This window comes from Triturus cristatus, chromosome 5_1 (assembly GCF_964204655.1).
Source record: "Triturus cristatus chromosome 5_1, aTriCri1.1, whole genome shotgun sequence".
In the NCBI taxonomy this organism is placed as follows: domain Eukaryota; kingdom Metazoa; phylum Chordata; class Amphibia; order Caudata; family Salamandridae; genus Triturus; species Triturus cristatus.
In genome coordinates, this window is record NC_140587.1 from 125,128,085 (window position 1) to 125,155,708 (window position 27,624).

Consider the following 27,624-nt stretch of genomic DNA (forward strand, 5'->3'; position numbering starts at 1 on the left):
ATAACTCTATAAAACACATAGAAATACAATGTACCAAATTATATAAAATCATATATAGCATACAACACTAAAATCTCACATGTGATTAAAATCTGAAGCGTATCACATGTGCAAGTAGAGCTCACGATTCCTCATAAGACAAATTGAAAGCAAGGGTTTGCTCAGTCAGAAAACAGTAATTTTGCTGCAGTGCAATTTTAAAACTCCTAAAGCCCGATTATGACTTTGTAGTTGTGGGAGTGGGACCCCATCCGCCACCCTACTCCCACACCGCCAGAGCCATGTGAACACCTCCCGCCAAATTACGAGTTTTCTCATGTCTAGGAGGTATTACTTTGGCGGTCCCACGGTGTGGTGCCTCTGAAAAAGGGCACCACACCTGGAGAGTCAAAGGCAGTTCCTGCACGGCATGGACTCTGCAGTACATGCTGTGCAGTTACTGGGGCGTATGGACATAGGGGGGCCCAACATCTGCCGCAGCGGCACCGCCAAGCATATTGCAGCCTCAAGACCGCCACAACACCCCCAGGGATCTCTGATCTCTGGCGGTTGCAGAGGTTACGTGGCAGTCAGACCGCCCAACTTGTAATAGGGTGATCGGAAAGGTGGTGCTCGCACCACCACTGTGGCTACGGCGGTCCATCAGATTGCTGTAGTCATAATTAGGCCCTTAGTGTCTTTTGGTGGAGTCTTAGTCCAGATTGTCACACATTGTCTACTCACTGCATAATAAAAGAATAAAATATGCTCTCTAGTTTTCGATGTAGAATGACACAATAAGCAAATGGCAGAATTGGTGCTGCCAGTATTCCAATTTGTAACAGAAACATTTGCAAGCAAAGTACCGAACCTGAACTTCTAGCAATAGAAGGGAAATGCCATACTAATACTTGTAAAAAGCTGGGTATGGCTTAAGATCCAAAAATCTATCCGTGAGTGAGCCAATCTTGACTGACTGATACAAAGAGGCCAGCACAACATTCTAGCACATAAACCTGAGTTGCGCTCTCATGGTCCTATAATGGGTAAAATGATTAATCCGTACGTCTTCTAAGCCTAGCTGTGTGACCCACCATTTCATGTGGGGTAACCAAGGTGTAGAAACACTTCTGTCCAGGTTCAACACTTCTAGCAGATCATTTTTAAAACCACCTAGCTCTGGAGGGACAGAGAACAGCCAAAGGATCTCTCTTCTTTAGCCCAAAGTCAATAGAAAGGGAAGTAGTGGTGCTTTGGAGGGGATTTAACACTGATTTTACACAAGTGGTGTCCACTGAACGTCGGAGTAGTAACATTGGCCATGCCCCACATTTCAGTGCCACATCCGGCTGCAGCTTAGGCCTTGGCTCTACAAACTTGTAGGGCTAGAGTCACAGGTTTGGAAATAGAGGCCCTGCGCATTCTTAAAACTGCAACTTTTAAAGATCGGGGATCTCCCCTAGAGGGAATTGGACGTCCTGATTCAAACAATCATTCATATTCTCCCCCTCCCCCATGACGTCATTGTGTTGTAGTATCTGCGAAGCACATGTTAGTGGGCTCCTGGATCTTTGGTCACCAGGGCTTCAGAGGGACTAAGGGCTTTCGGGGGAAGCATGTCTTTTTCACTACAGCAAACCCCAGATTAAAGATGATTCATGGAGGGAAAGTTCCGGAAACGTTTTTCCCATAATAGGCTCAAAGAAGTGAGCATTGCTCTCATCTCGCTCTTACTTGCTAAGGCAGTGTAGTTGGTCATGCAGAACATCTCGTCAGACGCACACTTGATGGTTTCCTTACAGTTTGCGGGATTCGCTTCAGAGCAAGCATAGCAGTCCAGGGAATATGCTGCAAAAAGACAACAAAGAGAACCCTATCAATATACATCCAATGACATCACGTATACATCAAGTCATGCTATCAACACCCTAAGCATCAAGTGTAGCTTGTTTCCGAGATGAGAGGACACCTGCCACCGCGGTGGTCATTGTTCTCGGATGCAATTCTGGCCATTATTTTGTTTGCTTAAAAATGATAATCAGAGGTTAAGATCAATTCAAGTAACCCTCCGAATACTTTGCTTTCATCACTACATTTGATGTCAGGACCTGAGGCGAGGGCTATGAGCTTCATTGTCTCTTTATTAAACTTAGCACCCCATATTACAGCAACACCCTTAAGTCTTACTGTTAATACCCATACTCGATTAAACTCAGCCAGTCAAAGAAAGAGTCCAAATAGTCGGGCAACAGGCTTCCTCCTCCGCCTTTTTTGCTGCTCAGCATGGATGCATCTAGTTTTCTCTTTGCATGGGAGGATGTAAGTTTGAGGTTTGCATGTCATCTCCGCCGGGGTAGTTTCTTTCCAAACTCACATACATTGAACATCAGTGCTGCTCTCAGCCCCCGCTTCTTCCTGCTCATGGTCTCCACCTCTACGTCCCATCCGCCGCATGTGGTAGTTATGGCTGAGGCCAATCCTCTTCACAAGCTGGATGGAGGACATGAGGGTTCTGGAGGCACTTTCCAAGGGTGTATGACAGTCCTATTTCATTTACGGTGCGGATCCGCCATTTCGTACCTGCTTGTGGAGGAGCAAGACGTGCAGGTAGCAGCCAAGGTTCCGATTACTGTCCAGCCCACCATCAAATGCAGGGAGGCAACCTGTGGGAACTGATGCGATTCTGACAGCGCAAAATCCAATGTGCATGTGGAATTCATTGTGCAAACCTCATGCAAGATCAAGTTCAAAGCCATATTTACAAGCCTTTGCCTTGCTCTGACAAAACCAGGCAGTGTTCCCTATACCCATCTGTTGTGTGAGCTTCAAGGAAGTAATGACATTTCCCTGCTGCTTTGCCTTATCTATATCCAGGATATCATTCTTTCAACTAACCTCAGATAATGGCTCATTGAGGAGAGACTAGTCTCCATGAAGGTCACTGCAAGGTGGAGACTACGACATATGCCTTAGACCAAGGGCTTTCTGAGGCCACTGATGCAACAGAGGTTCACACGGATTGTGTTTGCGGATTTTGCTGCTTTCATGCCTGTGAGTAAACTATTGAAGGGGTTACCCGGCCTGGCTAAGCTGTTACCATTTCTACCAAAGGAAAAGAGGAAAACATACTTCACAGCAAAGCCGCTGCTATCCCTGGACCTGGAATCCTGGAAGTCCACCTTTCTGGACAACTTTAATGATGACATAAAGAGATGTAAACAGGTCTTGGAAAGCCACTCAAGATAAACATCTGAATTTAAAGGGGATTGGGAGCACACTGCCTCACATTTACCAGGATGCAAAGGGGCGAACTGTGCTGGGATGTGAGGCAGTTTGCTCCTAACCCCCTTTCTGTTAAAAAGGCTCCCTTGAGCCATCAAGCAGGAGAGCTTTGGAGATGCACTAGTGTGTCTGTGAGTGGTACTGTGACCTGAGAGGACTTTGGCAGCATTTCCAGCAACCCCAGATGATTTTCCTTTTGCTTTCTACAACTGCTGCTCTCTACTGATGAAGGGCTGAACCCAGAAACCCAGAAACACATGTCTAGAGATAAACAGCAATGTCTGCACCAACTTTGAGCTAAATTTCAAGCAAGCACTAATTTTGTACTGCATTTACCAGGATGCAGAGGGGCGAACTGTGCTGGGATGTGAGGCAGTATGTTCCCAACCCCCTTTCTATTCAAAAGGCTCCCTTGAGCCAGTAAGCTGACGAGCTGAATTTGTTGGGCACACTGATTAAAATCCTTGGCATGGCACTGACTAAAATCCTTGACAGCAGACCACGATCTGCAATGCTAAATGCAGAATTCCTTCGGAAAGATGACTCATTAGGCCGAGTATTCGAGACCTCTCGTATATACTTTAGTATATACTTATATTTATATGTACTTTGTGGGCTCTGGAGATCAGCCCAAGGACTTGTCTGCTTCCGCTTAGGGATTTTTTCTTCTGTTCAACTGCCTCTATTTCACTGTCTTGATAGAAAACGACCATTAGAGGTCAGTAAGATACCAGAATAGCTTTCTGCTGAGGGACTTTCTTTTTTTAATTTTTCTGGCACCTGCATCTATTTAACTTTCTTGATAGAAAACGACCAGCAAAGGTCAGTAAAATACCAGAATCACTTTAGCATTCTCTAGATTCCAGTCCATAGAAATTGTCTTCCACACGCACCAGTAAACAATCATATTTTTTTCAAATCTTGTATTTTCAGTGATATGACCACTGATTTTACATTAAAAACAGAGCTTTGGACTATACTATTTTCCGCTGAAAGGCATTATTTCTCTCCCTATGTTCCCAGACCTGGCGTGTCACACAGTTTGGTGCTTACTTTCCCTCCATGTTTCAACACCCAGGCTAATGTGCTGCATAGCTAAATACATATAGGGTGCCAAAGGCGAGACCGATTGCATTGCAAATGCTTGTTTTTAATTTGAATTCACTTGAAGCGTGCTGGATTCTTCAGAGGCTGGCCCAGCTGTGAATGGTAATCTCTTCAGACTTCTATTTGTGAAAGACCTGGTAAGATTTGTGTGCAAGCTTATTTCCTTTTCCAAGACCCAGCTTTACTCCTTCCTAGTGTTTTTTTTTGTAGGCTGGGAGTTAGGAAGTGTGCTCAAATCAATGTAGTTTCCAACATGTCCTACAGAGATTGCAATTCTTCTGAAGGAAACTAATTGGAATAACCCGTGCTCCAATTCTTTTTCCCAATTCGAACCAGAACAGGGCACAGCAATGACCCCAAAAGACTTTACTGTGGCTCCTGTTGCCTCAAGAGAGTATATTTAGGTAAGCACGCTCCTTCCCTCCTGTATTCTTCTGGGTGGAAGAAAGGAATAATTCCTTCACATTTGGGGCCGTTAACTCACACTGCCTGACAGTAAGGCATTTTCAAATCAAATTTTATGGTTTCACGAAAAACATGCACTTCTTTTTTTCTAATAAGAAAACAGTTTTATCAAGATATTCAAGATCTTCTAAGGAAGCATGCTAGTTCAACCAACATGTTTGCACCTGGTGGGTTTCCCCAGCAAAATATTTGGAGATACAGGCTTTCGCTATGCCATACCTCTAATTGAGTTCATCAGCTGGGCAATCTACTAACATTTTAGAACTGAATGGATCGGTCTACAAAGATCTTCTATTGTGATTTTAGATATGCTGACTAGATGTGAGATGCATATATCACAGTTTCTGGCCCATCACAAATTCTCCCAATTGTGGTGGTCATCTGAGATGTTTGAACCTATCCTTCCTTCCTACTGGTCTACCACCCCATAGTATTTCACCCAACTAATGAGACCTGTAGTGGAGTGGTTGAGAGCGAGATGAGTGAGGATAATAGTTTATTGGGAGAACATGAATTTCATGTTGTAAAATAACTCCATGCTTTATCATCAACATGCCAATGTCAGTCCTTACATCCACCCAGCCAACACGATTCTGGGATTCATGATAGATGATATGCCAGCTTCTATTCAACTGAAGGACATGAAGAGGTTGGCCATTATGATGGAGTGAAGGACGCCATTGAGCTCAAAGCAAATGTTCTTTTGACCGCTCTCTGAGATTGTGGACCTTCTAGCCTCCTCAATCCTAGCAATGCTTCTGGGAAAATCATTACAAAGCCTTACAAAGCTTTAAAATACAGCATCTCTGGAGGGGCCTTTCGTAATCGAAAGTGATAAATCTCAGGTGGACTGAGACAGTTCTATGGTGGGTAACACACATGAAAGCCTGGAATGGCAGGATGTTATTTGGCACTGCTCCAGATATTTTCAAACAGTTGGACGCCAGCAGATTAGGCTGGGATACCAGATGCAATGATATCTATAAAGGATGAAAATTATCAAACAGAGTTTTGGTTACTTTTAACTGCTTTCCCCTGACAGAAAGTACCTTTTAGCTTCTTCTTTGAACAGCCAGTTTCCCTGGTTCTTTCGTTTGAGACAGAACCTGGAAACCCTACAGAACGTGTTTCTTCAGTTCAGGAACGTGGGGTAATGATCTTAAGAATGACAACCCAAGCCAGAAGAGAGAACATAGACTTTATCTTAGTAACAAACCTGTGTAGGAAGCTAGGAAGAGAGGTGTGCCCACCTTTGCCAACCCCGTCACTCAGGTGGGTGAGGCAAGGATAAGCACACATCTTAGTCCCCTCCATCTTGAAGATGAGGAGACCCAGCCAATCAGGAAGAGGCTCATGCCCCCCTCTCATTGGAGGGTGGCATAATAGGGGGTATACCCACCCCAAGGAAAGAACCCATTGGTCCCAACCTGCACACCCCTGTAACGTCCCTAAATCTAGTATTTAGGGGCAACCCTAAACCTTGCGTCCTCAGATTCGAGGATGAAAGAAGAAGAAACGAAGAACCATGTTGACCCAGGAAGAAGAAGAGGATTCACGGCCCAAGTGGCCCAACAACACAAGGAGGTCTCCCCAGTAATCCTAACCTGGGACCTAGTGATCCGCGACCTCCCTCAAGCTTCGAGACGATGCCTGCAGCCTCAACCTGAAGGGTCCCCCTGACCGCAATTGGAGCTGGTAAGAAAACCAGACACCAGAAGACATCCCTGCACCCGACTGCCCCACGGCCTTGGGCCTGTAGCAAGCCTGCTTGGTTCTAGAAATAAAATACAAGTTTACCTTTTTTATACTTACCAAATTGGTCTGGATTCTGTCTCTGAGTGTGTGTAATCAGTTCTTGAGTGAGTGAATTCAAGAAATGCTTAACACACCCTCTGGATAAGCCTAACTGCTCGCCCGCATTACCACAAAGAGAGCTATTAGTACTGTCCTAATTTAGCCTCCGCTGTACCACTGGGGACTCCCTGGACTCTGTGCAAACTATACCTTACTTTGGTATAGTATATAAAGAGCCAGCTTCCTACAATCTCCCAGAATGTCTGGTGGCCGAAAGGAAAGTACGCGTACTATCAATGTATGTAATGTATGGTCAATGTGCAGCTGACCATTGAGGTGCGCAACGGTTTTTCTGCTTGTTCTTTTGTCTATTTTAGTTACTGTTTCAGGATGTGCGGCGTTGAATCCCCTGGTTGCATCCCCTATTTTTGCTTGAAGTCTACAGAAGTATCTGATTAGGAGGCCCCCCACACCATTCCATAGGGAATCATTGGGGACTAAGGTATAAATTGATGTCAGAATCGGGTGGGGGAGCACTTATGAACCAGCTGGTGAGGGCGCATGCTGAATGATCGAATTCCAACAACAGGTCAAACAGCAAGGTTAAGTAAGTGGGAAATACATACGCATGGAATAATAAACCATAGATAGCTTTTACAATTAAGTAATAGTATGGTTGATTATACTGATGCAAATTAGATCGGGTTTAGACTTAAAGATGTAGGATAGTGTGATGATATTGGTTAGAGTGTTTCTAGTATTTGCCCTGACTGCTAAGATTTCTATAATAATGATCATCATTCTGAAAAATATCATTGGTAGTCTAATTATGTATAGTAAATAACCAATCATTGGAAAATATTAACTAGTGTGTGTGTTACCTTGCTTCCGAAAACCATGGTGGGGCTCCACCTATAATAGTCCCTGCAAATGAGAGACCCTCTGACAGATTTTTGCCCAAATCCTAAAACTTCCTGTCTAATAGAGGGTATCTCATTATAGAGAAGAGTGGGACACACCTGCCAGTTCTCATTTTCTGTGAAAAGGGTGAAATATGTATTGAGGCGAGAAAGATTTGGCAGATGTAGAAGACAACAATTTTCTTTCCAATTCTAACTTTCAACACTTCGTGCTCAAGCGCCTTCAAAGCGCCCTTCCTGCTTAGATTCCGTCATATCCACTAGCCCCAAACGAATTCACGCCACTTACGCTAGTTAGCACTGATACTGTGGGTGCCAGACGCACTTTCATACTCTATTACACTTGGGTCGGCCTGCTGCCACTACGAGATTCACAGCTTAGAGACACCTGAGAAGCAAATACGGGTCGACACCTACCTGACAAAATTTGGTACGCCTGCTGTATGCAAAAACGCCATTAACCATCGCAATAGGCTCATACATTATAAGTTCTCACTCAGAGCTTTCACCACACCCGCTACACTGGCATTGGCCCCTCCCAACTCTCTAACTGCCCCAAATGTCATGATCTGGCAGCAGACTTCTCCCACTTAACTTGGACATTAACATCTCAGCCAAACTCAGTGAAGAATTCGCAACATTTCTCTGTGAAAAATTATCTAGCATGGAATTCTCTCTTGACCATTCCGCCCCACTGCCTTACACCAAGGTTATCCCCTGCGGAAAGGACAATCGCAAACCCCCTCTTCCAAATGCAGCTTATCTCCCCTCCTCATCATCACAGCCCCACCCCCCTTACCAACACAGCTTTCTAACTTCAATACCCTGCAACTGAATTCAACCATGTTTGTGAAGAAGTCGTCTGCCAAAAACTTGAGAACATGAGGCCAACATAACACAACTCTGAACCCTCTCCCGGCGGCATTGTAAAAAGTTCAGTCACATAATCTCTCCTATAGGGACCAAAATCATCGTCTCTTCCCTGTCGAGCGGCTCCATGCCACCTCCCCTCAATCTCAGCCAAGTAACCCCTCTCATAAAAAAAACGGACACCAACCCGAATGACTTTAATAACTACAAACCCATAACTAACCTCCCTTTCCTCAACAAAACCATAGAAAAATGTGTGCTTGCACAGCTCAACAGCCACATTTAAAAATACAACTTACACAACACCTTCCAGTTGGGTTTCAGGGAAGGCTGCAGTAAAGAGACTGCTATATTGAACATCATAGAGGACCTCCACAGATTTCTGGATGAAGGACCGGCATGCCTTCTGGTCCTCCTGGACTTATCTGCAGCATTCGACACTGTCAGCTATGACATCCCCCTAGCCACCCTCTGGAAGAGAACAGGCATTAAAAGAACTGTCCTTCAGTGATGCACCTCTTTCCTAAACAAGTGCACGCAGCTAATCAAATAAAACAATAAAAGCTAAAATGCAGCACCAGTCTCACAAGGTGTCCCGCAAGGGTCAACGTTGTCCCCCGCCCTATTTAACCTCTATTTGGAACTTCTCGCAATGATCCTGAAACAAGCTGAAATTGCCTATTACCTCTATGTGGATGACACCAAACTAACTCTACATTAAATTCTCGTCAATCAGTGACATCCAACACCTAAAAAGCACTCTACACACAGTCCAATCATGGATAACCAGCAACCACCTAAATCTCAACCCCAACAAAACTGAACTCAACCCAAAGAAAAATCCTTTCACGTAGCTAACTAGCTAAACAACATCACTGCACTAAACTACAAACTGTCTATCTCCAACTCTGTTAAATCACTGGGAATCACACTTGACAGTCATTTAAGCATGAAGAAGCACATTAAGGCCTCTGCCAAAAGTGCCTTTTACTCGCTTAAACACCTAAAAAAAAGTCAAACCCTTCATACCCAGTGGATGCAGGCCCTCATCCTCCCCATGCTGGACTATGGTAACACAACAATTATGGGTGCCCCATAAACTTACCTAGCCCCTCTAAAAGCAACACTCCACATTGCAGCCAGGCTACTATCAGGAGAGAACTGAAATGACCACATCACTCACTCCTACTCTCAAGCAGCTGAATTGGCTTCTAATAGAGGCAAGAGTATTCAAAACTGCATTCATAACTCACAAAGCTCGCCACACGGATAAACCAACCTACCTCTCAAACTATCCAAAGCCAGACAAAAGAGATCTCTACAAAGCTCAAACAACCTTCTCTTGATTCCTCCTAAATTCAAGACAGAGAAATCTTGTATCTGCTCCTTCTCCGGAAATACGCCCATAATCTGGAATGCGCTACCTCAAGACTTACACAAAAAACAATCTTTCCCTAACTTCCAGAAAAAATTGAAATTCCTTCTTCTCAACAAAGTTTTGAACCCATCGTCCAAAAGATTCTGACAGACCCACGCTGCTACCCACAAAGTCAAGAGTAAGCCTCAGCACCATTATCTCAGGGAAAACCCCTATGTCCCCACTACCTCTACCACCAAGAGGCCCATACTGACCTACTCCTGAGCTATTTCGCCCATGCAATCTACTGCTCGCCGCAGCCCACTCTTAAATCTTGGTCCTATTTATGTTTACTTATTCCCCGTGTAACCCTGTGTAAAAGTATCTATGCAGTGTTCAAACACTAATCTATATATAAGGGCTGTTTCTGCCTCATTTACTTTGGCTTACGTACTGCCATTATGTCTTTTTACCTACCCTAATTAGGCACTGAAATTATGCACTGTTAAAAATAATATCTATATTTATAAACTGTCTCTACCTCAAAAATGCCTCATATATTTTGCTTACGTACTGCCATCATGTCTCTATGCCTACCCCAATATGTACTACTACTGTGCACTGCTAAAATAACATCTATATTTATAAGCTGCTTCTACCTCAAAAATGATCAGTTACTGATCTTAATACCCTCAAATGTTTTGAATACATATTGCCTAGTTTGTCTGTATATCTACCCCAATATGTAATATGTAATCACATAAATACTACTATGTTAGCACTCTGAAGGGCTCTGATGCCTTCTACAAATAAATGTAGCAGTATCGCACCCTACTGGAATGATGTCCGTGCCAGCCTCTCCTTAATGATAGGAACTACGCTCCACCCCAACCCTCTCCTTACCCTGATGGGATATGTAGAAGATGTTACTACAAGTATGAGACGATTGGTTGCCCTACATTGGAGCAGTAAGAACCTGCCCACGACAAAAATGTGTCTGAAGAGTCTTATATACTGAGACTATATTAGTGAACTATTTGCTACTCTCAAACCGCCCCACCTCCAGACCTAAAGACATTTGGCAATCGCTGAGAGAATATCTGCTAACACGTGACACCCCTCTGTCAGATATATAGGTCATTTGACACATATTGAGCCTTTAATTGTACTAATTTGTTACGTGTATATAGATGGTCTCTATGTGTAGCTCGTTGCATGAACTTCCTTTCTTTGATGCAGAACTGTCACCATTGTTGCTGTACTGTCTGCTGTCATTGGATTCTTTGCAATTTGCATTCTACTCTTGCAATTCCTTTTGCCCTTGCTTACCGGGAACTTGAAGTGTATAGTATTATGAAAACTGATAAATAAAGTTCAAAAATTAAAATAATTCTGACTTTCAATGACATCAAAAGTTGTGTGTAGCGTGATGTGCGAAAGTGTATGAAGAGATGATGAGCAACTTCAGATCTAACTGAGCAAGCAACTCCTTATTTTTTTTGGAAACCCTCTGCTGTGGTCTCTTCCCCCTAAGTTTGCAAGATAAGTAATAGGTTTAGGAAGGAATGATTCAAAATCTCATACTCATATCCCCCAGAGGTGCTATAGCATTGAAGTGTTTCATTGGATTCACTCATAAAAGAAGCTGGCTGGTCCTTAGTTTCTACATATAACATTTTTATTTCAAACCCATATTAGATTGGTGGTTAGTAAGTTTGAACCAGACTAAGTTTGAACCAGCACAATCATTGCCTCCGGTTCTGACACAGATTGTACAATTTTCTAACCTTTGAACTGAAAGTTTTCAATTCTATTAAAGAAATAGAGGCGATGAATAGCCTTCGGATTCATTCTTCTTCAATATATACACATTTCTCCCACTCTGCATAAGATAGATTTGTGCCTGAAGGTTGTTCATAGTAATGAAATGTCATGTTCACCATTTACTGGTAAGTTATTTGACGATATATATACATTTTATGCTTTACTATAGCGAGAAAATGTCAAAGTCTGATGTTTCTTCTTTACACTGCTGGGATCGATTACAAACAGTAGTTGGATGCTAGGTCAACGAGGAGCATTGTTATTGTGGATCCTTCAAAACAAATCAAGAGGCTTAGGAGAAAGTCTGTTGCCCATTATTGGGTTTCTTATGTTATGACGGGTCTGTCTTTAGTCATGTGCTTGTAGTTTAAACCCCACTTATTGCAATTAAAATTGTAGACCCATTAGTAATACCAAGTGAAAAGTTTCCAGTATGCGGGCTAAATCGCTGTGCAGGTTTGTGGATATATTTGTCCATTAAATCCTCCAACTTATCCCCTATTCTCCCTCCCATCAAAATGTAAACATTGTAAAATCTCTAAAAGCTGCTGTCTGTGATGAAAACATTCAAACAGGAGACAGATGTAAATATGGAAGTCTCAACATTACAATTGTAGCCCCTGAATCTCTTTAACATTGGCCACATCTTTTTCCATTTTTTTTATGTCCTAATAATAGTCCTTATAATGTTTTACTTCCCATTTTTCCTCATTTTTAGTCTTTTCTTGATTTTTGTACACTTCAAATATGTGCCCATTGTCCACTCTGTTCTTCATCTGATCTATTGTTATCTACTTTTTTTTAACTTTCTTTCTTTTTTATTTTAGAACTTTTCTTTTTGCCTTCCCTTCATTTATTTTTAGGTCTGCCGTTAGCCAAGACATTTTGATTTTAATAACATTATATGTATAAAATACTTACGCAAAGGGGCTTTCAATCAACTCTATTCATCCATTGGTCTGTTTGGGTGTCATTCAAATTTTAATTACGCCCACTACAGCATACAGCAGTGGGCCAGCCTACTTCAGCCACTGTGAATTACTGCATTTTGTTCTTTCAAAAAGAGCACATCCGCACACAAGATAGTTCCCTTTAATGCTAGTGTTTGTATTTTTTATTTGTTAATTACTTTAGTGTTGCCTTGTGATTACAGCATGATGTGGTAGCATGACGCTTTTGATAAAAAAAGAAGGCACATTCCAGCATTAGCAATTCCTGTCTCCTGCTAATGCTGTTATAAATGCCATTTTGAGTGGCCTTTGTTCATCTGACTGCTATTTCAAAGAACACCAGATTGTGTCCAATTGAAACTTTTCTTTATAAAGTTATTGTCTTTTTATATGCACACAATGAAGTGCATTTATAACTGCATTCCTCTATGTCATGCTTGTATGTATTTTAATTGAGTACTAAAGTTATACTTTTAAACAAATGTAGTCTGTATGTCTTGCTTGTACTACTCGCTAGTTTGCTTTCAGTGCTCTTGCATGTTGTGAACCTCAAAACATATAAAATGAAAAACTGAGGGGGAAACAAAGTGGGTACAAAAGTGCAGTTTTTAAAAAATAAATTTTTAGGCTGACTCTGCTTTGGGCACCCACACAAGTGAGGTATCATTTTTATCGAGAGACTGAGGAGAATGCTGGGTGGTGGGAAATGTGTGCCGGTATGGTGATCTCACAACCTTCCCACACAGTAATGTGAGGAAAATATAACCTTTTAGCTAAATTTGAGGTCTGCAGGTGTGAGAAAGTGCCATCTTTCTTGCATGGTATGCCCCCACTTTTTGCTGAATTGCTGAATGTACTTTCCTTGAAGACATTGTATCACCCTTTGGTATAAAGGTAGTCATGTATGCCGACGACACACAACTAGTCGTCTCCCTAAATCAGTCAGCCCACTGTATGGAGAACCTAGCCTTCTGCCTATAAAACATATCTAATTGGATGTGTGACTCTCGCCTCAAACTCAATGGAGAGAAGTCCAAGATCCTATTACTCGGTGGCCCACGCAAACCTCCCACTTCTCTCTCTTGGCCGCCCTGTATGGGGACTCCTCCCATTCCAAAAAAGGAAATTAAGAGCCTAGGCATTTGGTTGGACCAAGACCTTAATTTTAAGGCCCAGGCAAGGAACACCGCCGGGACCTGCCTTGGCCTTATGCGGACAGCGAGGAAGATTCTTCCCCTAATCCCCCCCCAGTCCAGAAAACTTCTCATTCAGGGCCTGATCATCTCAAGACTGGACTATGGAAATGCCCTGTACTTAGGTGCCCCAACCTCAGTCATCAACAAATTGCAGCACGTCCAGAACGCAGCCGCCAGGCTCCTCACCGGCACTAGTTCCAGATGCTCGGCGACACCTGCCCTTAGATCACTGCACTGGCTCCCAGTCCAGGAACGAATTACCTTCAAATCCCTCTGCATTACGCATAAAATTTTCTATGGCAAAGGCCCACCTATATTGAGATCCCTCATCAAACACCATCAATCCACTAGGCAGTTGAGGTCAAATTCTCTTTCCCTGGCCAGCATCCCTAGAGTAAGAAGAGCACGCTCAGGAGGCTGTCTCTTCTCATTTAACACTCCTAAGCTATGGAACGCTCTCCCACTGTCCATCCGAATGGAAACAGACCTGTTATCTTTCCGTAAACGACTAAAAACTTGGTTATTTCCATAAACGTCTTTTTCCTACTCTTTACAACTATGACCATCCCTCTTCAGTTGCCCCTCCTGGTTCAGCAGGTTGAGTATCAGCGCTGGGACGCCCCCGGGTAGCTACGCGCTTTATAAATCCTAACATAAAATAAATAAAATAATACTTTGACTGAGTGTGCCCTGGACTCCTGCCAATCAGGTGCCCAGGGCCTATGTTCCTTCCCTAAACACACAACACCCAAAGTGGCAAACCCTGGCCACATGTCAGCCCCTGGTAAATGTTACCCTAGGTACCCAGGGCCTTGTGACCAGGGAAGGCCTCTAAGGGCTGCAGCACTCATTGTCCCACCCTTAGAGGCCCTGTACCCTTACACACACACACACACACTGCTCTTGCAGGCTGGGTGTCTGGGTGCAAGACAAAACAAAGAGTTGACATGGCACACATCCCTGTGTGCCATGCCCATCACCTACACTGCCATGGTATATATCAGCCACCCCTCTAGCTGGGTGCCCTATGCCACTGGTGTGGGCACAGGAGCAAGAGCCCTGTGCCCCTACAGTACCCAGGTCCATTCCTGGGCACTGTAAGTGCAGTGCTGCCATTTAAGAGTACATGGTGCGAGAGCTCGTCAAATACGAACTCCACAGCACCATAATGGCAACACTGAAGACTGAGAAGTTTGGTATCAAACTTCTCAGCACATTAAACCCACACTGATGCCAGTGTGGGATTTAATGTACCAAGCACCCCAGAGGGCATCTTAGAGATGCCCCCTAAAACCTAACCTACAATCTACGTCTGTTCTGAGACTGCCTAGGCTGCCACACAGCAGACATGTTGCTGGACCCCTGGGTAGGAGAGCCCCTGCTCTCCTGGGCCTGCAACAATGCACATCCTGGGCGAGGTGCTAAATCTCCTCCCCCAGGATGGGCAGGGGGAAGCTTCAAAGGCATGCCTCCTCTGTGAGCTTCCCCAGGCCACTGCAACCCCCCACTCTGGTGGGAAGCTTGGCCGGAAACCCCAAATAAGGACAGGGGATGTGCCAGCCTGCCAACCCCACCCCTCAGGTGGGGGAGGCGAGGTGAAGCACATCTCCGGGCTCTCGCCACCTTGAAGATGGGAAGCCCTACCCTATCAGGACTAGGCTACTGCCCCCTTCCCACAGGAGAGAGGCAGGATAGGGGGTGTGCCCACCCCAGGACAGGGACCCATTTGTCCCTGCCCTTCACCTACCTGTAACGCCCCTAAATCTAGTATTTAGGGGCACCCTGAACCTTCCTTCACGAGATTCCAGATTCCAAAATCCGAAGAAGAGCTAGAAGAAAGAAGACCTGCCCTGCAGCTGCTAAGAAGAGGAAGACACAAACTGCTTTGGCCCCAGCCCTACCGGCCTGTCGACCCTCAAACCTGCTCCTGCTCCAACCCGGCATCTCTTGTGGCCAGCAACCTCACAAACCCCGGAGGTCCTGGCTACTTTTTGACTCTAAGTCCCTGGGACTCCCATGAGTAGAGGCTCTACTCAAAATCTACTTCCAATCCATGGCAGCAGCCCGGAACCGTGAACCCAACATACTCTGGACCAGCCAAGCCTGGCCTGTGCCGGAGTGAACAAAGACCACGAGGACGACCCCACGGCGACTGTGACCCCGAGTCCAGCACCCAAGGACCTCTCTCGACACTCCTGAAGAAGCCTGCAGCCTCAGAACAAGGTGCCCCCCCAACCGCGATCAACAGAGGGTAAGATTTCCCGACACCAAAAGGCACCCCTGCACCCGGCGCCCCACGGCCCCCTGTGCTCAATCCCGGGGTACCTACCTATCCTTCAACTACCCAACTTACCTCTTGAAGTGGTGGTGACACCTGAAGAATCCTCGTCCCGGAGCTTGCAGTCTTTTTCTAAACCGGAGATTTCCCATTGAAATCAACTGAGCGCCCGAAGGCTCAAAAGCACCCTGCACCCAGCCGCCCAGGTGGCCCTGGCAGTGCAACCTCTACACCTATCTACTTCCCCACTTGCCCTGAGTAAATCACCAGGAGCCCAGCTCCCACAGCCGTGTGGCCTGCTAGTCAGCAGCCACCAACCAAGGCCCCCCTATCCCTCATAGGATAACATTGGGCCTAACTCTCTCTGCACCCGGCCGCCCTAGTGCCTCTGGGAGTGAACCAACTGTACCTACCTGACCCTGGGGGACCCCTGAGTCTATGCCCAGAACCTCAACTCTGCCAGTCGAGTACTTACCTTTACACCGATAACTCAATGTTCTCCATAGGATAACATTGACTGGCTTTTGAAATTTCTTTGAAGTGTGGACTTTTCAAAACTAAACATATTCACCAAAAATCAGCCGAGTAACGAAAACGAAAATACTCACCGGCTCTTAGGTGAGCTCCCAGTGCTAGATCTTGGTGCCCAGCACTGACTCTGAAAACTACTTACAACTGTACTTACCAGTAACCCAATTTTCTTCCATAGGAAATCATTGACTGTTTTTTCTGTGAAATTTCTTCTAAGTGTCAATTTCTGCAATCTTTAAATATTCTTTAAAAATCGTATAATATCTGAAAACGTAATTACTTACCTGTTTTGGATAAAGGTTCCAGTACTGAGTCTAGGCAGCCAGTACTGGATTACAAAAGTAACAAGAACATACTATACCTGTAACTTGAATTTTCTGCCATAGGGAATCATTGACTGTTTTCTATGAAATATTTTCTGTCAACTTTTAAAATAGCAAAATATTGTCCAAAAATCATCACAGTAATTAAGTCGACTTTTAACACTTGATTCCAAGTACTGACCCAGGACTGAATCTAGGATCCAGTCCTGGAATTCCAAAAGTAATCCGAAAAGTAATCTGTGGCAAATAACATGAAACTTCCATTGAACTCAATGCATTATTGTGTTTAAAATAGTGCTGCCTATTGCAACCACTTGTAACTGTTTACAAAAGCCAATTGCATATTGAAAAAGTATTTATATAAAGCATCTCATTCTGAGAAAGTATATTTTAAATCCAATTGTTGGTTCTATAATAAAACAAGCATATATTGTTTATATATAAACCTAGAGTTCAGTTATTGAGTGTGTGAGACCATTTGCTGACTGAGTGTGTACAACAAATGCTTTACACTGTCCTCTGATACTGCCTTACTGCTCGACCAAGCTACCACTTTAGAGAGTAAGGTTATATCTAACTGTAGCCTCTGCCAAGCCTCTGGGGACTGTGGACTCTGTACACCCTATACCTATTTGGGAACAGTATATACAGAGCCACTTTCTCACATTGGTGGATCAGCGGTGGGATACAAACTTGCATTTGTTGGACTACTTGGTTACCATCTGATCACATGACAGAACTCTTAAAATTGCCTTTAGAATTCTGATTGGTCTTTTCCAAAATTACTAAAAGTCTTGCTAGGGCCTTGCTTAAGTCCCATTAGAATTTTAGAAAAATAAAAGTCACTATAGTCAGGGTAGACGATTAGAACTGTCAGGTTAGAATGACTCAAACAAACCCAGCTATTAGTGAAAATAATAACATGGACCTCGTGGAGGAGCTCGACCTCACACCTTACTTGCACTTGTCTTTCAAGGAATTGAGGTCCCTATGCAAACTTAAAAACCGTATATACAGAGCCAATTTCTCACAGCAGGTGATTCTGGGTAAGAAAACGTTGGGGGATCCACACAAACCACACACCCCTGGACTCCCCCAGGTGTCTAGTTTTCAGAAATGTCTGGGTTTGGTAGGTTTCTCTAGATGGCTGCCAAGCTCGGGACCTAAAAGACAGGTGCCCCCTATCTCTAACAAACCAACATGCTTTTGCAAAGGGGGTCACCTGCGTTTTTGGTCCCGTGCTCGGGGCCATCTTGGGAAATTTGAGAAGTTAGGATCCTTCTAGCATGGTTGCCCCCACTTTTTGCCTGCTGGCAGTGTGTTTTTGACCTAGTCTGCTGGAATCCTGCTAATCAGGACCCCAGCAACTGTACTTTCTTCCCTAAATTGACATGGTAGGTACTTTGGTACCTCTACAATTGGCTAATTGAGTACCCTTGTAAGTCACTAGTATATGTACTAAGGTACCTAGGGCATAGGTACACCAGGGTCTCCCATGGGCTGCAGCATGTATTGTGCCACCCATGGGAGTCCACTTAAACTGTTGCCACGGCATGTTGGCTCTGCACCCCAGAGATCTCCAGGCTACAAGAAGCTCCAGCATATTATCCCTCCAAGATCAGTGTCCTCACTGCATCCTCTGAACAGTAGGCCTTCAACCTTAGGTGAGCTGCTCAAGGTCCTCTTGTGAATCCTGTACCTTTGGCCCTTCGGTCCTCTTGAGAGTCTTCTACTGCTTCAGTGTCAGCCCGACAATCCCACAACTATCTCATACAGAAATGAGAGGAAAATGTGATTTCTTTTTAGCTAGATTTGATGGTCTGCAGTGGATTCTGGGTAGGAAATCATTGGGAGATCCACACAAGCCACACCTCCCTGGACTCCGCCCGGTGTCTAGTTTTTAGAAATGTCTGGGTTTAGGAGGTTTCCCTAGATGCTCACCGAGCCCGGGACCAAAGAGGCATGTGGCTCCCTCACAAAACCAGGTCTTTTTGTGATTGATAATTTAGAAGTTTCCACTGTACGTTTTGGGACTGTTCCTGTCGTGGGTACTAAGCCTACCCATGCAAGTGAGCTACCATTCTTATCAGGAGACTGGGGGAATGCTAGGTGGAAGGACGTTTGTGACTCCACGCATATTCCAGAACTTCCCATCAAAGAAATTTGAGGAAAATGTATTTTATTGGCAAAGTTTGAGGTTTGCAAGTGATTCTGGGTAATAGCCACACAAGTCCCCCCATCCTGGATTTTGCTGGGTGTCTAGTCAAAAATGTACAGGTTTGCTAGGTTTCCCGAGGTGCCGACTGAACAAGGGCCCAATAACCACAGCTTGGCACATTGCGAACAAAGTGTCAGTTTTTTGTGGAAAAATGTGGTGTGTCCATGTTGCGCTTTGGGCGGTTTTCTGTCACAGGCACTAGGCCTACCCACACAAGTGAGGTACCATCTTTATGGGGAGACTTGGGGGAATGCTGGATAGGGGGGAAGTTTGGGCTCCCCGCAGATTCCAGAACTTTCCATCACAGAAATGTGAGGAAACTTTTTTTTTTTCAAAGTTTGAGGTTTGTAAGGGATTCTAGATAAAAGAACCTGGTGGGAGCCACACAAGTTACCCCATCCTGGATTCCTCTGGGTGTCTAGTTTTCAAAAATGTTCAGGTTTGCTAGGTTTTCCTAGGTGCCGGCTGAGCCAGGGTCCAAAATCCGCAGCTCAGCACATTTCAAAAATAGGGTCAGCCTTCACTGGAAAAATGTGTTGCGTCCACGTTGTATTTTGGCCCATTTCCTGTTGCGGGCACACGGCCTACCCACACAAGTGAGGTACCATTTTGATTGGGAGATTTGGGGGAATGCTGGGTGGGTGGACGTTTGTGGCTCCTCACAGATTCCAGAACTTTCCATCACAGAAATGTAAGGAAAATGTGCTTTTTATTTACAGAGTTTGAGGTTTGAAAGGGATTCTGGGTAACAGAACCTAGTAAGAGACACACAGGTCACCCCATATCTCATTCCCATGGGTGTTTAGTTTTCAGAAAAGTACAGGTTTGTTAGGTTTCCCTAGATGCCGGCAGAGCTAGGGGCCAAAATCCACAGCTAGGCACATTGCAAAACAAAATGTGATGTGTCAATGTTGCGTTATGGGCGGTTTCCTGCTGCGGGCACTAAGCCTACCTACACAAGTGAGGTACCATTTTTATTGGGAGACTTGTGGGGGAATGCTGAGTGAGTGGAAGTTTGTGGCTCCCCACAGATCCCAGAACCTTCCATAACAGAAATGTGAGGAAAATGTGTTTTTGACAAAGTTTGAGGTTTGCAAGTGATTCTGGGTTACAGAAACGGGTAAGAGCTGCACAAGTCCCCCCATCAAAAATGTACAGGCTTGCTAGGTTTCCCTAGGTGCCAGCTGAGCTACGGGCTATTTCCTGTTTTGGGCACCAAACCTACTCACACCAGTGAGGTACCATTTTTATTGGGAGACTTAGGGAAACACAGAATAGTAGAACAAGTGTTATTACCGTTTGTCTTTCTATGCATTTCTGCTTTCCAAATGTAAGAAACGAAGTCATTTTGAAAAATACACTCTAATTCACATGCTAATATGGGTACCCACAAACTTAGAGATGCACAAATAACCACTGCTTCTAAACCTTCATATTGTGTTCCCATTTCAGAAATACATAGGTTTCCTTGAGACCTATTTTTCACTGTTTATATTTTACCAAATGAATTGCTGTATACCCGGTCCACAATGAAAAATGATTGCAAGGTGCAGCTCAGTTATTGCCTCTGAGTACCTCATCTTCTTGGGGAACCTATAAGCTCTATATATCCCGCAACCAAAAGGGTCCTGCGGACATAACGGTATATTGCTTTCAAAACTCTACCATAGGTAGAAGAAGTTACGGGTGAAAATGTAGGCATAAATGGCTGTTTTTTTCGACTCAATTGCAATTATTTTTATTTTAACTGTTACTTTCTATAGGAAAACCTTGCACGACCTACACAAATAAAACCTTGCTAAATTCAGAATGTTGTCTTATTTTAAAGATGTATAGGTTTCCAGGATGCACTATTGATTTCACACCCATTTCTACCACTAACTGGAAGGAGGTTGAAAGCACAAAAAATAGCAAAAATAGGCTATGTCCCAGTAAAATGCACAAACTGTGAGGAAAATGTTGGTTTGCTGATAAAACTCTGCCTGTTCCTGAAACCTGAGAAGATGGTGATTTTAGCACCAAAAACCTTTTGTTGATAAAATTTGCAGGGAAAAAACAGACTCCGAGGAAAAAAAACCTTTGCCCTATTTTGCCTAATTTATCAGTCCCCTCCAGGGGAATCCACAAACCCTCAAGTACCTTTAGAATCCCCAGGATGTTGGAAGAAAAGCATGCATATTTGGTGTGAATACCTTCTGTGGAAAAAATGTTATGGAGGCCTAAGCGCGAACTGCCCCAAATAGACAAAAAGGGGTGTGGCATGTATGGGAAAGGGTTAAGTAGTCATTAAACAAGATGGGGCTCAGGGCCAAGCCCTGAAATACTCCATGCCAAATTTATTTATATTTAGATACATACGGGGGAAGGGATATTGCTTGCAATCTTCCCGATAGGTAGGTTTCAAACCATTAAGGAGTGTACCGCCTATCCCGATCTCTTTTAATCGTATAAGCACAATTTGGTGGTATGCCTGTATCTGCTCTTGTGTGATTGCTTTAAATGCCAATAAAAACAGGTTTGCAAAAAAATTTGGTGGTTAATGGTGTTGAAGGAGGCAGACAGATCCAGCAGGTTCAGTATCGCCATTCGACCACCATCAACTTGAGTCCTTAGTTCATTAGTAGCTAAAACTAATGCTGTCTCTATCCCATGGGACAGTCTGAAACCCATCTTCTCCGGTTCTAGCAAATTGGTCTGTTCAAGAAAGCCACCAAGATTTTGCTAAGATATTTTTCAAGTATCTTGACCAGGAAAAGGAAGTCTAGGAATTGGGCGATAGTTATTGGGCTCCTAAATGTCAGCCAAGGGCTTCTTTAACAGTGGGGTTATCACGGCTTTCTTCCAGGCTATTGGTACCACACCAGTGTCAGGGGATTGGTTGCAGATCATTGGTAGAGTGGGAAGGAATTCGTCTGATCTGTCTTTCCATACCCCAATAGGAAGAGCCTGATGAAATTGAAAGGAAAAGAGTTCTGAAATCTGCCTCACTTAATAAATCGGCCATCTCCATGGTTATTGCAGTAGGACCCCCTGGAGTTGGGTCTAAAAGTTTAGTCTCCCTACCAGATTCATTCTTCTGATCACAGTTAACCTTATTTTGTATATCAGCAATGATCTGTTCGATTTTGTAATGAAAATAATCTGAGAGGCTATTACATAAATCTTGTGAGGGTTGAATAGTTTGTCTTAAGCAGTTAGGAGTGGCCAGTTTCTTTATAGTATCAAAGACTTTCTTTGAACTATTAGTTGCTGGAAAGAATAGTGTCTGAAGAGAAATTAGATTTAGCCTTCACTATTTCAGTTTTATATTCCTTATACTCCAAATTCAGTAGGGCTTCATCATCCTCTAAACAGAATTTGCGCCATTGTCTCTTGCGCGTTCTACACTTTGTTTTTAAATTCTCTTACGGTCTCTGTAAACCATGGTGCCAATAGTTTAGATTTAGATCTCATTGCTTTAATCTTAATTATTTTATCTAAGGTGTCTAAGATTACCTTTCCAAAACCTGAATAGTTTACCTCCACTGAGTTTCATTTCTGAAAGCACGCGGTGGTGTTAAAAGTTAATTCCTCATTGAGCTTCTTTAGTTTAGCTATGGTCTCCTCAATGATATTTTTCTAATAGGATTGTCCCTCTTGTTGACCAGATCAGGTCTCTTGAGATTGATAGTAACTAAATGATGGTCCGACCAACTAATGCGGGAGGGGGCTTCAGCTGTCACCATATCTGAAGGTGTTAAAATCAAATACAGAGTATGACCCCCACTATGAGTAGCCTCTTTGACCTGCCTTGTAAGGCCTTAAGTTCACAAGGTTTTAAAAAGTCACTGTATGGTTTTGAAGTTTGTCTTTCGCCTACATGCTAAAATCGCCCAGAAACAGACAGTTAGTGTGGGTCATAACAAATTAGCAGTTAAATCCAAAAATGGCTAATCAAACTCCTTTATCACACCAGGGGGTTTATAGCAAAGTGGCCCCAATAAGGTAGAGCTTTCTTTCTCTTTAAGAGAGAAACGCAGTAACTCTATTCCCTGAATTTCTTCCCTTAGCCTGATTTCAGCATTTTATGGGACTATCTCGGGATCTGGTTGACTGTAACTAGTCTGTCTATCTATCTATCTATCTATCTATCTATCTATCTATCTATCTATCTGTCTGTCTGTCTGTCTGTCTGTCTGTCTGTCTGTCTGTCTGTCTATCTATCTATCTATCTATGCAAGACTCGCTATAAAACCATTTCTATGTACACAACTCTCTCTATTAAATTATCTATCTTTACCACCATCTCTATGCAATTGTCTATTTGTCTATCTGTCTCTCATCTATGCAACCCTGTACATCTATCTATGCAACCTTCTCAATGCAACCTACTCTTTGTTTACAACCTTCACTATTTAGAGATCTATCTTTGCAACTATCTTTATGCAACTATTTGTCTGTGTGATTATCTATATATTTATCCATCTTTGCCTATCTCTCTCTCTCTCTCTGTCAACATATGTCTATCCATCTATGCAACACTGTCTAAATACACAAACCTCTCTATCTGTCTTTCCACACCTCTCTATTTATCAATCTTTTCAACCCTCTCTATCTGTAATGAAGATTTACAAAAACATGACAAAAAAAAGCATTACCAAAGACAAAAAAGCATTACCAAAGTCAGGAGGCTCTCAACCAATGCCAGACAGATTGGCCTTTATAGCTTTGCTGTTAACCAAGACCTTTTAATTTTACAAAGAACACATGTATAACATAGATTTAGAGATTTTCAGCCAGAGTTCATCCATTAGTCTGTTGTTGCGTCATTCACAATTTTCTTCCAACACCTTTAGCATGCATCTTGGAGCTATTGGTAAATCTATTTTAGCCATTGGCTGACTTCACTGTGAGTTACCGAATTAAGCCCTTTCACAAGCAGCACATCCACACGTAAAGTAGTTCCCTTCAGTGACAGGGGCTACTATGGTAATGGGTTGGCTGCTTTTTGAAGACAAAAAACATATCTGGCTTTCACCAGTTTTTTTTCTTTCTTTTTTAAGATCGAAGAGGGTCAGGCTGCTTCTCCAACAATAAAGTTTTGCAAAAAAAGAATAAAGAACAAAACTAGAAGTGCTGGCTTAGCCAATGCTTGTTTTATCTAGTTTCCCTGCCTCTTTTTCGTTGTTGCAATTTTTGTGCTCTTTTTTATAATAACCTGTGCTCTCCTTTTTTCCTATTCATCGTCCTACCCTATATCTGCTTTCCACCTTCTTTCCTATGACTTTTTTCCAATTTGTATAGTGTGGAATTTTCGACTCTATTAACATCTCTTCGAGAAGTAAAACCTTCAAGGTAATAATTTGGAAAGTAAAAGATTCACATTTTTATTATCAGATCAACCTTCATAGCAAAAATATTATCCTCCCCTTGATACAGCAAAATCCTGGTTCTCCTAACAAATACTAATCTCAAGATCAGACAAAAACTAAACTACAGCTCAGACAAAATCGTCAACTACTTCAAACATTAAACATTTCAACCCTTTTGAATCCGAATGCATCCCTGCTGCACTACAGAGAAGGGCGCCATTTAGGTGGCCAACAACACTTTACACATCTTACAAAGGACCCCACAGGATGCTAGTCCTAGTCAACTTGTATACTCCTTTCATCACTGTAGGAGTCTAGACCCTCACAACACATCTCTCAAAGCGTGACCTAAACACCAGCAGTGCTCAAATAGGTTGTCTCCTTCCAGTACAAACCCATATGATTCTCCTCGCTGTCAGTCACGTATATAAAAACTCAAATATAAAATGTGTACTCCTGAGCAGACATTTCAAGAATCCAGGCATAACTCTCAGTTACTTACCTTCAAAGATACCCACTTTGTACCAGTTCTCCTTTCTACAGAAGATGAATCCATTCTTCTAACTTTCATAAGACAAGTAAGACACTTGCCACTACAATCATCATAAACCAACATAGCATACAATATAGCAACATCTTCAAAATCTTTTAAGAATCGATACAACCTGCCCAACACACTTTCGGGTCTCAGCTTAAAATCCAGATAGGTCTCAGACTACAAAACAAACAAAGGACTGCTTCTCCCTTGTACAATTAAAAGACCTCAAATAACATCTGTTCACATTAAAACCAAGAAACATACCAGAATACCCAAAGGGCCTTAAACAGGTATTTTTCAACGGGCTATAAGTATGCATGTATGTGAGGGACAGAACTCCGCTCACTATATTTACCCACCCACAGCTGGTAATCTTTTTTGGATACAATACACAGTGCTGCATTGTCTCTAGAACCACTGGGAGGAATATGCGCTATATGAATACAACAATAAATAATCTAAAATATCTAAATATGGTTAACCCAACATGGGTAAACTGATAACACGCATTCTACTGGAAGTCTTACCTATTCCAAAAAGCAGGGCCGCAAGCAGCAGAAGGCCACAGAACCCCTTCATTTCTTCAGTTGGATGGGGCTGCACCACTGGAAGGAGGTCTGTGCGTGGCACCTATATAGGATGGCTTTTTATAGCATCCCACTGTGGTCATAGGCCAAGTGGTGGAGATGCACGTCAGTGGAAAAGATGCACAACTCATAAGAAGGACATCACTTGAGTGGTGTGTATTTTTCTTCGTCTGTTCCAGGAGGCTGGATGGGGTTGTAACAAATGTCAGTAATCATAAATTTCTATATGGTGGGGTGTGGTGAGAGGTAGGAGATTCATTGCCGTCAGGTGAAACAATGCATCAGGCTTCGAATTCAAATATTAATAGCTCTAAAAGTAGAGAAACTTTGGAGCAACATTGTGAGCTGCTTCTGTAAATGATGATGCGCGCTTGCAAGTGTGTATATTTTCACATATCCCATCCAGGAGTTTAAATGGTGGCTATTGAGCTAGTACCTGCATTTTGCTTTGCAAATCATGTGCGGGGGGGTTATGTTCTCACGTGGTCTATCACTAGGGTTTTCCACACCTCCGAGCCTCACCTACCAATGTCCTTTGCTTTTTTTCCCACAGCGTGAAAGTCGGAAATCCAATTGCAATTATCAGTATGCCAGAAAAAAAAAAGATTCTACAGAAACATTCACCATCCAATGATTGACATTATTCTCAAATTACTGAATCACATCTTTGAATTTGAATAGCAGTCATACAAAGAGTTAACCCTTTCAAGCCCACCGAGCATCCTTTTAAAATGCATATGTCTAAAAAACTAAAGAACAGATATTCACCAAACCAAGAAAAGTGCACTTTCTGATGAAAGCTTTACTTTCATGCCAAGTTTGGTGTAGATCTGGTCAGTGGGTTTTGCTATAGAGACGAGTAAAAACACCAATGACAGCGAAAACAGGGATTGCCCGGGGAAACCAGACGTCTGGTCACCCTAGGTTGGAGGGGTTTCAATTTGGGTGAAGGTAGTCAGAAAAGTGTTGTAGATATTCAGACAGCAGCGCAGTTTGGGAAACACTGTCTAAATTGTGTCAGAGCGAATATTTTTACTTCTGGACAAGGATACAGGGCTCTGTTGTCTTCTTTCTTAGATCCCCAGTGATTCTGATGGGGCTGAACAGAGGAGCTACTGGCCCCGTCGGGGTTATAACAAGCATTGGCATAGCCAATAGGTCTCGCTTTTGGGACCTTATAAGTATTTAGTTATGCAGCACAATATCTTGGTGCAACAACATCAACTGTTGCATGGCTAAACACTTATAAGGTCCCAAAGGCGAGACCTATTGGCTATGCCAATGCTTGTTGTACAATAGCCAACTGGATTTCATTTAACAGTCACTGGAAACAGGGCGTTGTTGTCCATTGGGTCTGGGCTTATTTCAAAATTATTATCGGACTTGGTTGTTAGGTCACACAAAAAGAACAAAAAACCAACGGAAAAACGCAAACGCCCGCTGTAAGTGTATGATCCTTTGTAAACTAATTCTTCTTGGAGTCGGAAATGTAAACAAATCATGTAATCTATCAGAGTAATCAAGAAAAAATTGAAGTACCTGTTCTAATACTTTCTCGACATATGCATATACACATAAAAATTCACACTTAATGGGCACAACACATTATTCTCTTTATAACTTAAAATATGGAATGCAATCAAATAAAGAAGTCCATAACCTAATTCCCTCGAAGTTAATACAATCTAAATACTTGGGTATTATGCTATATGCGGACAGACCTTGGAAGAAGATACATGATGGTAACATGACAGTTGTAGCTCCGGTTCTGGAACCCATTGTTTCCTTATTTTGAAAAGGTGGCAGCACCTTTACATTACATTTTCAAAGCTTTATTCGACAGCATGTCATAAAAGCAAATAGACATCCTAACATATACTATAAATACTACAAGATAAAATACAATATATATATTTTTAAAAACTCATTAAATCATGGTGCAGTCGAAATACAAGGATTTAAGAACTTCAACAACAATAAATAAGAACAATTCAAAAGGAACCAAAAACTTAATTTTAAAATTGATCATGCATTATTTGGTATCAGAAATTCAT

The 27,624-nt window shown here is 42.9% G+C and overlaps 1 protein-coding gene across 1 annotated transcript in view; it reads right to left on the reverse strand.

The window, feature by feature from the left end:
- LOC146830356 (uncharacterized) overlaps positions 1 to 27,624 on the reverse strand; it is a 993,685-nt gene that overhangs the window by 948,624 nt on the left and 17,437 nt on the right. The window contains exon 2 of the mRNA XM_085603721.1: positions 1,714 to 1,827. Within this exon, the coding sequence (XP_085459847.1) occupies positions 1,714 to 1,747 (34 nt within the window). The 5' untranslated portion in view covers positions 1,748 to 1,827. The remainder of the gene's footprint in view (positions 1 to 1,713; positions 1,828 to 27,624) is intronic.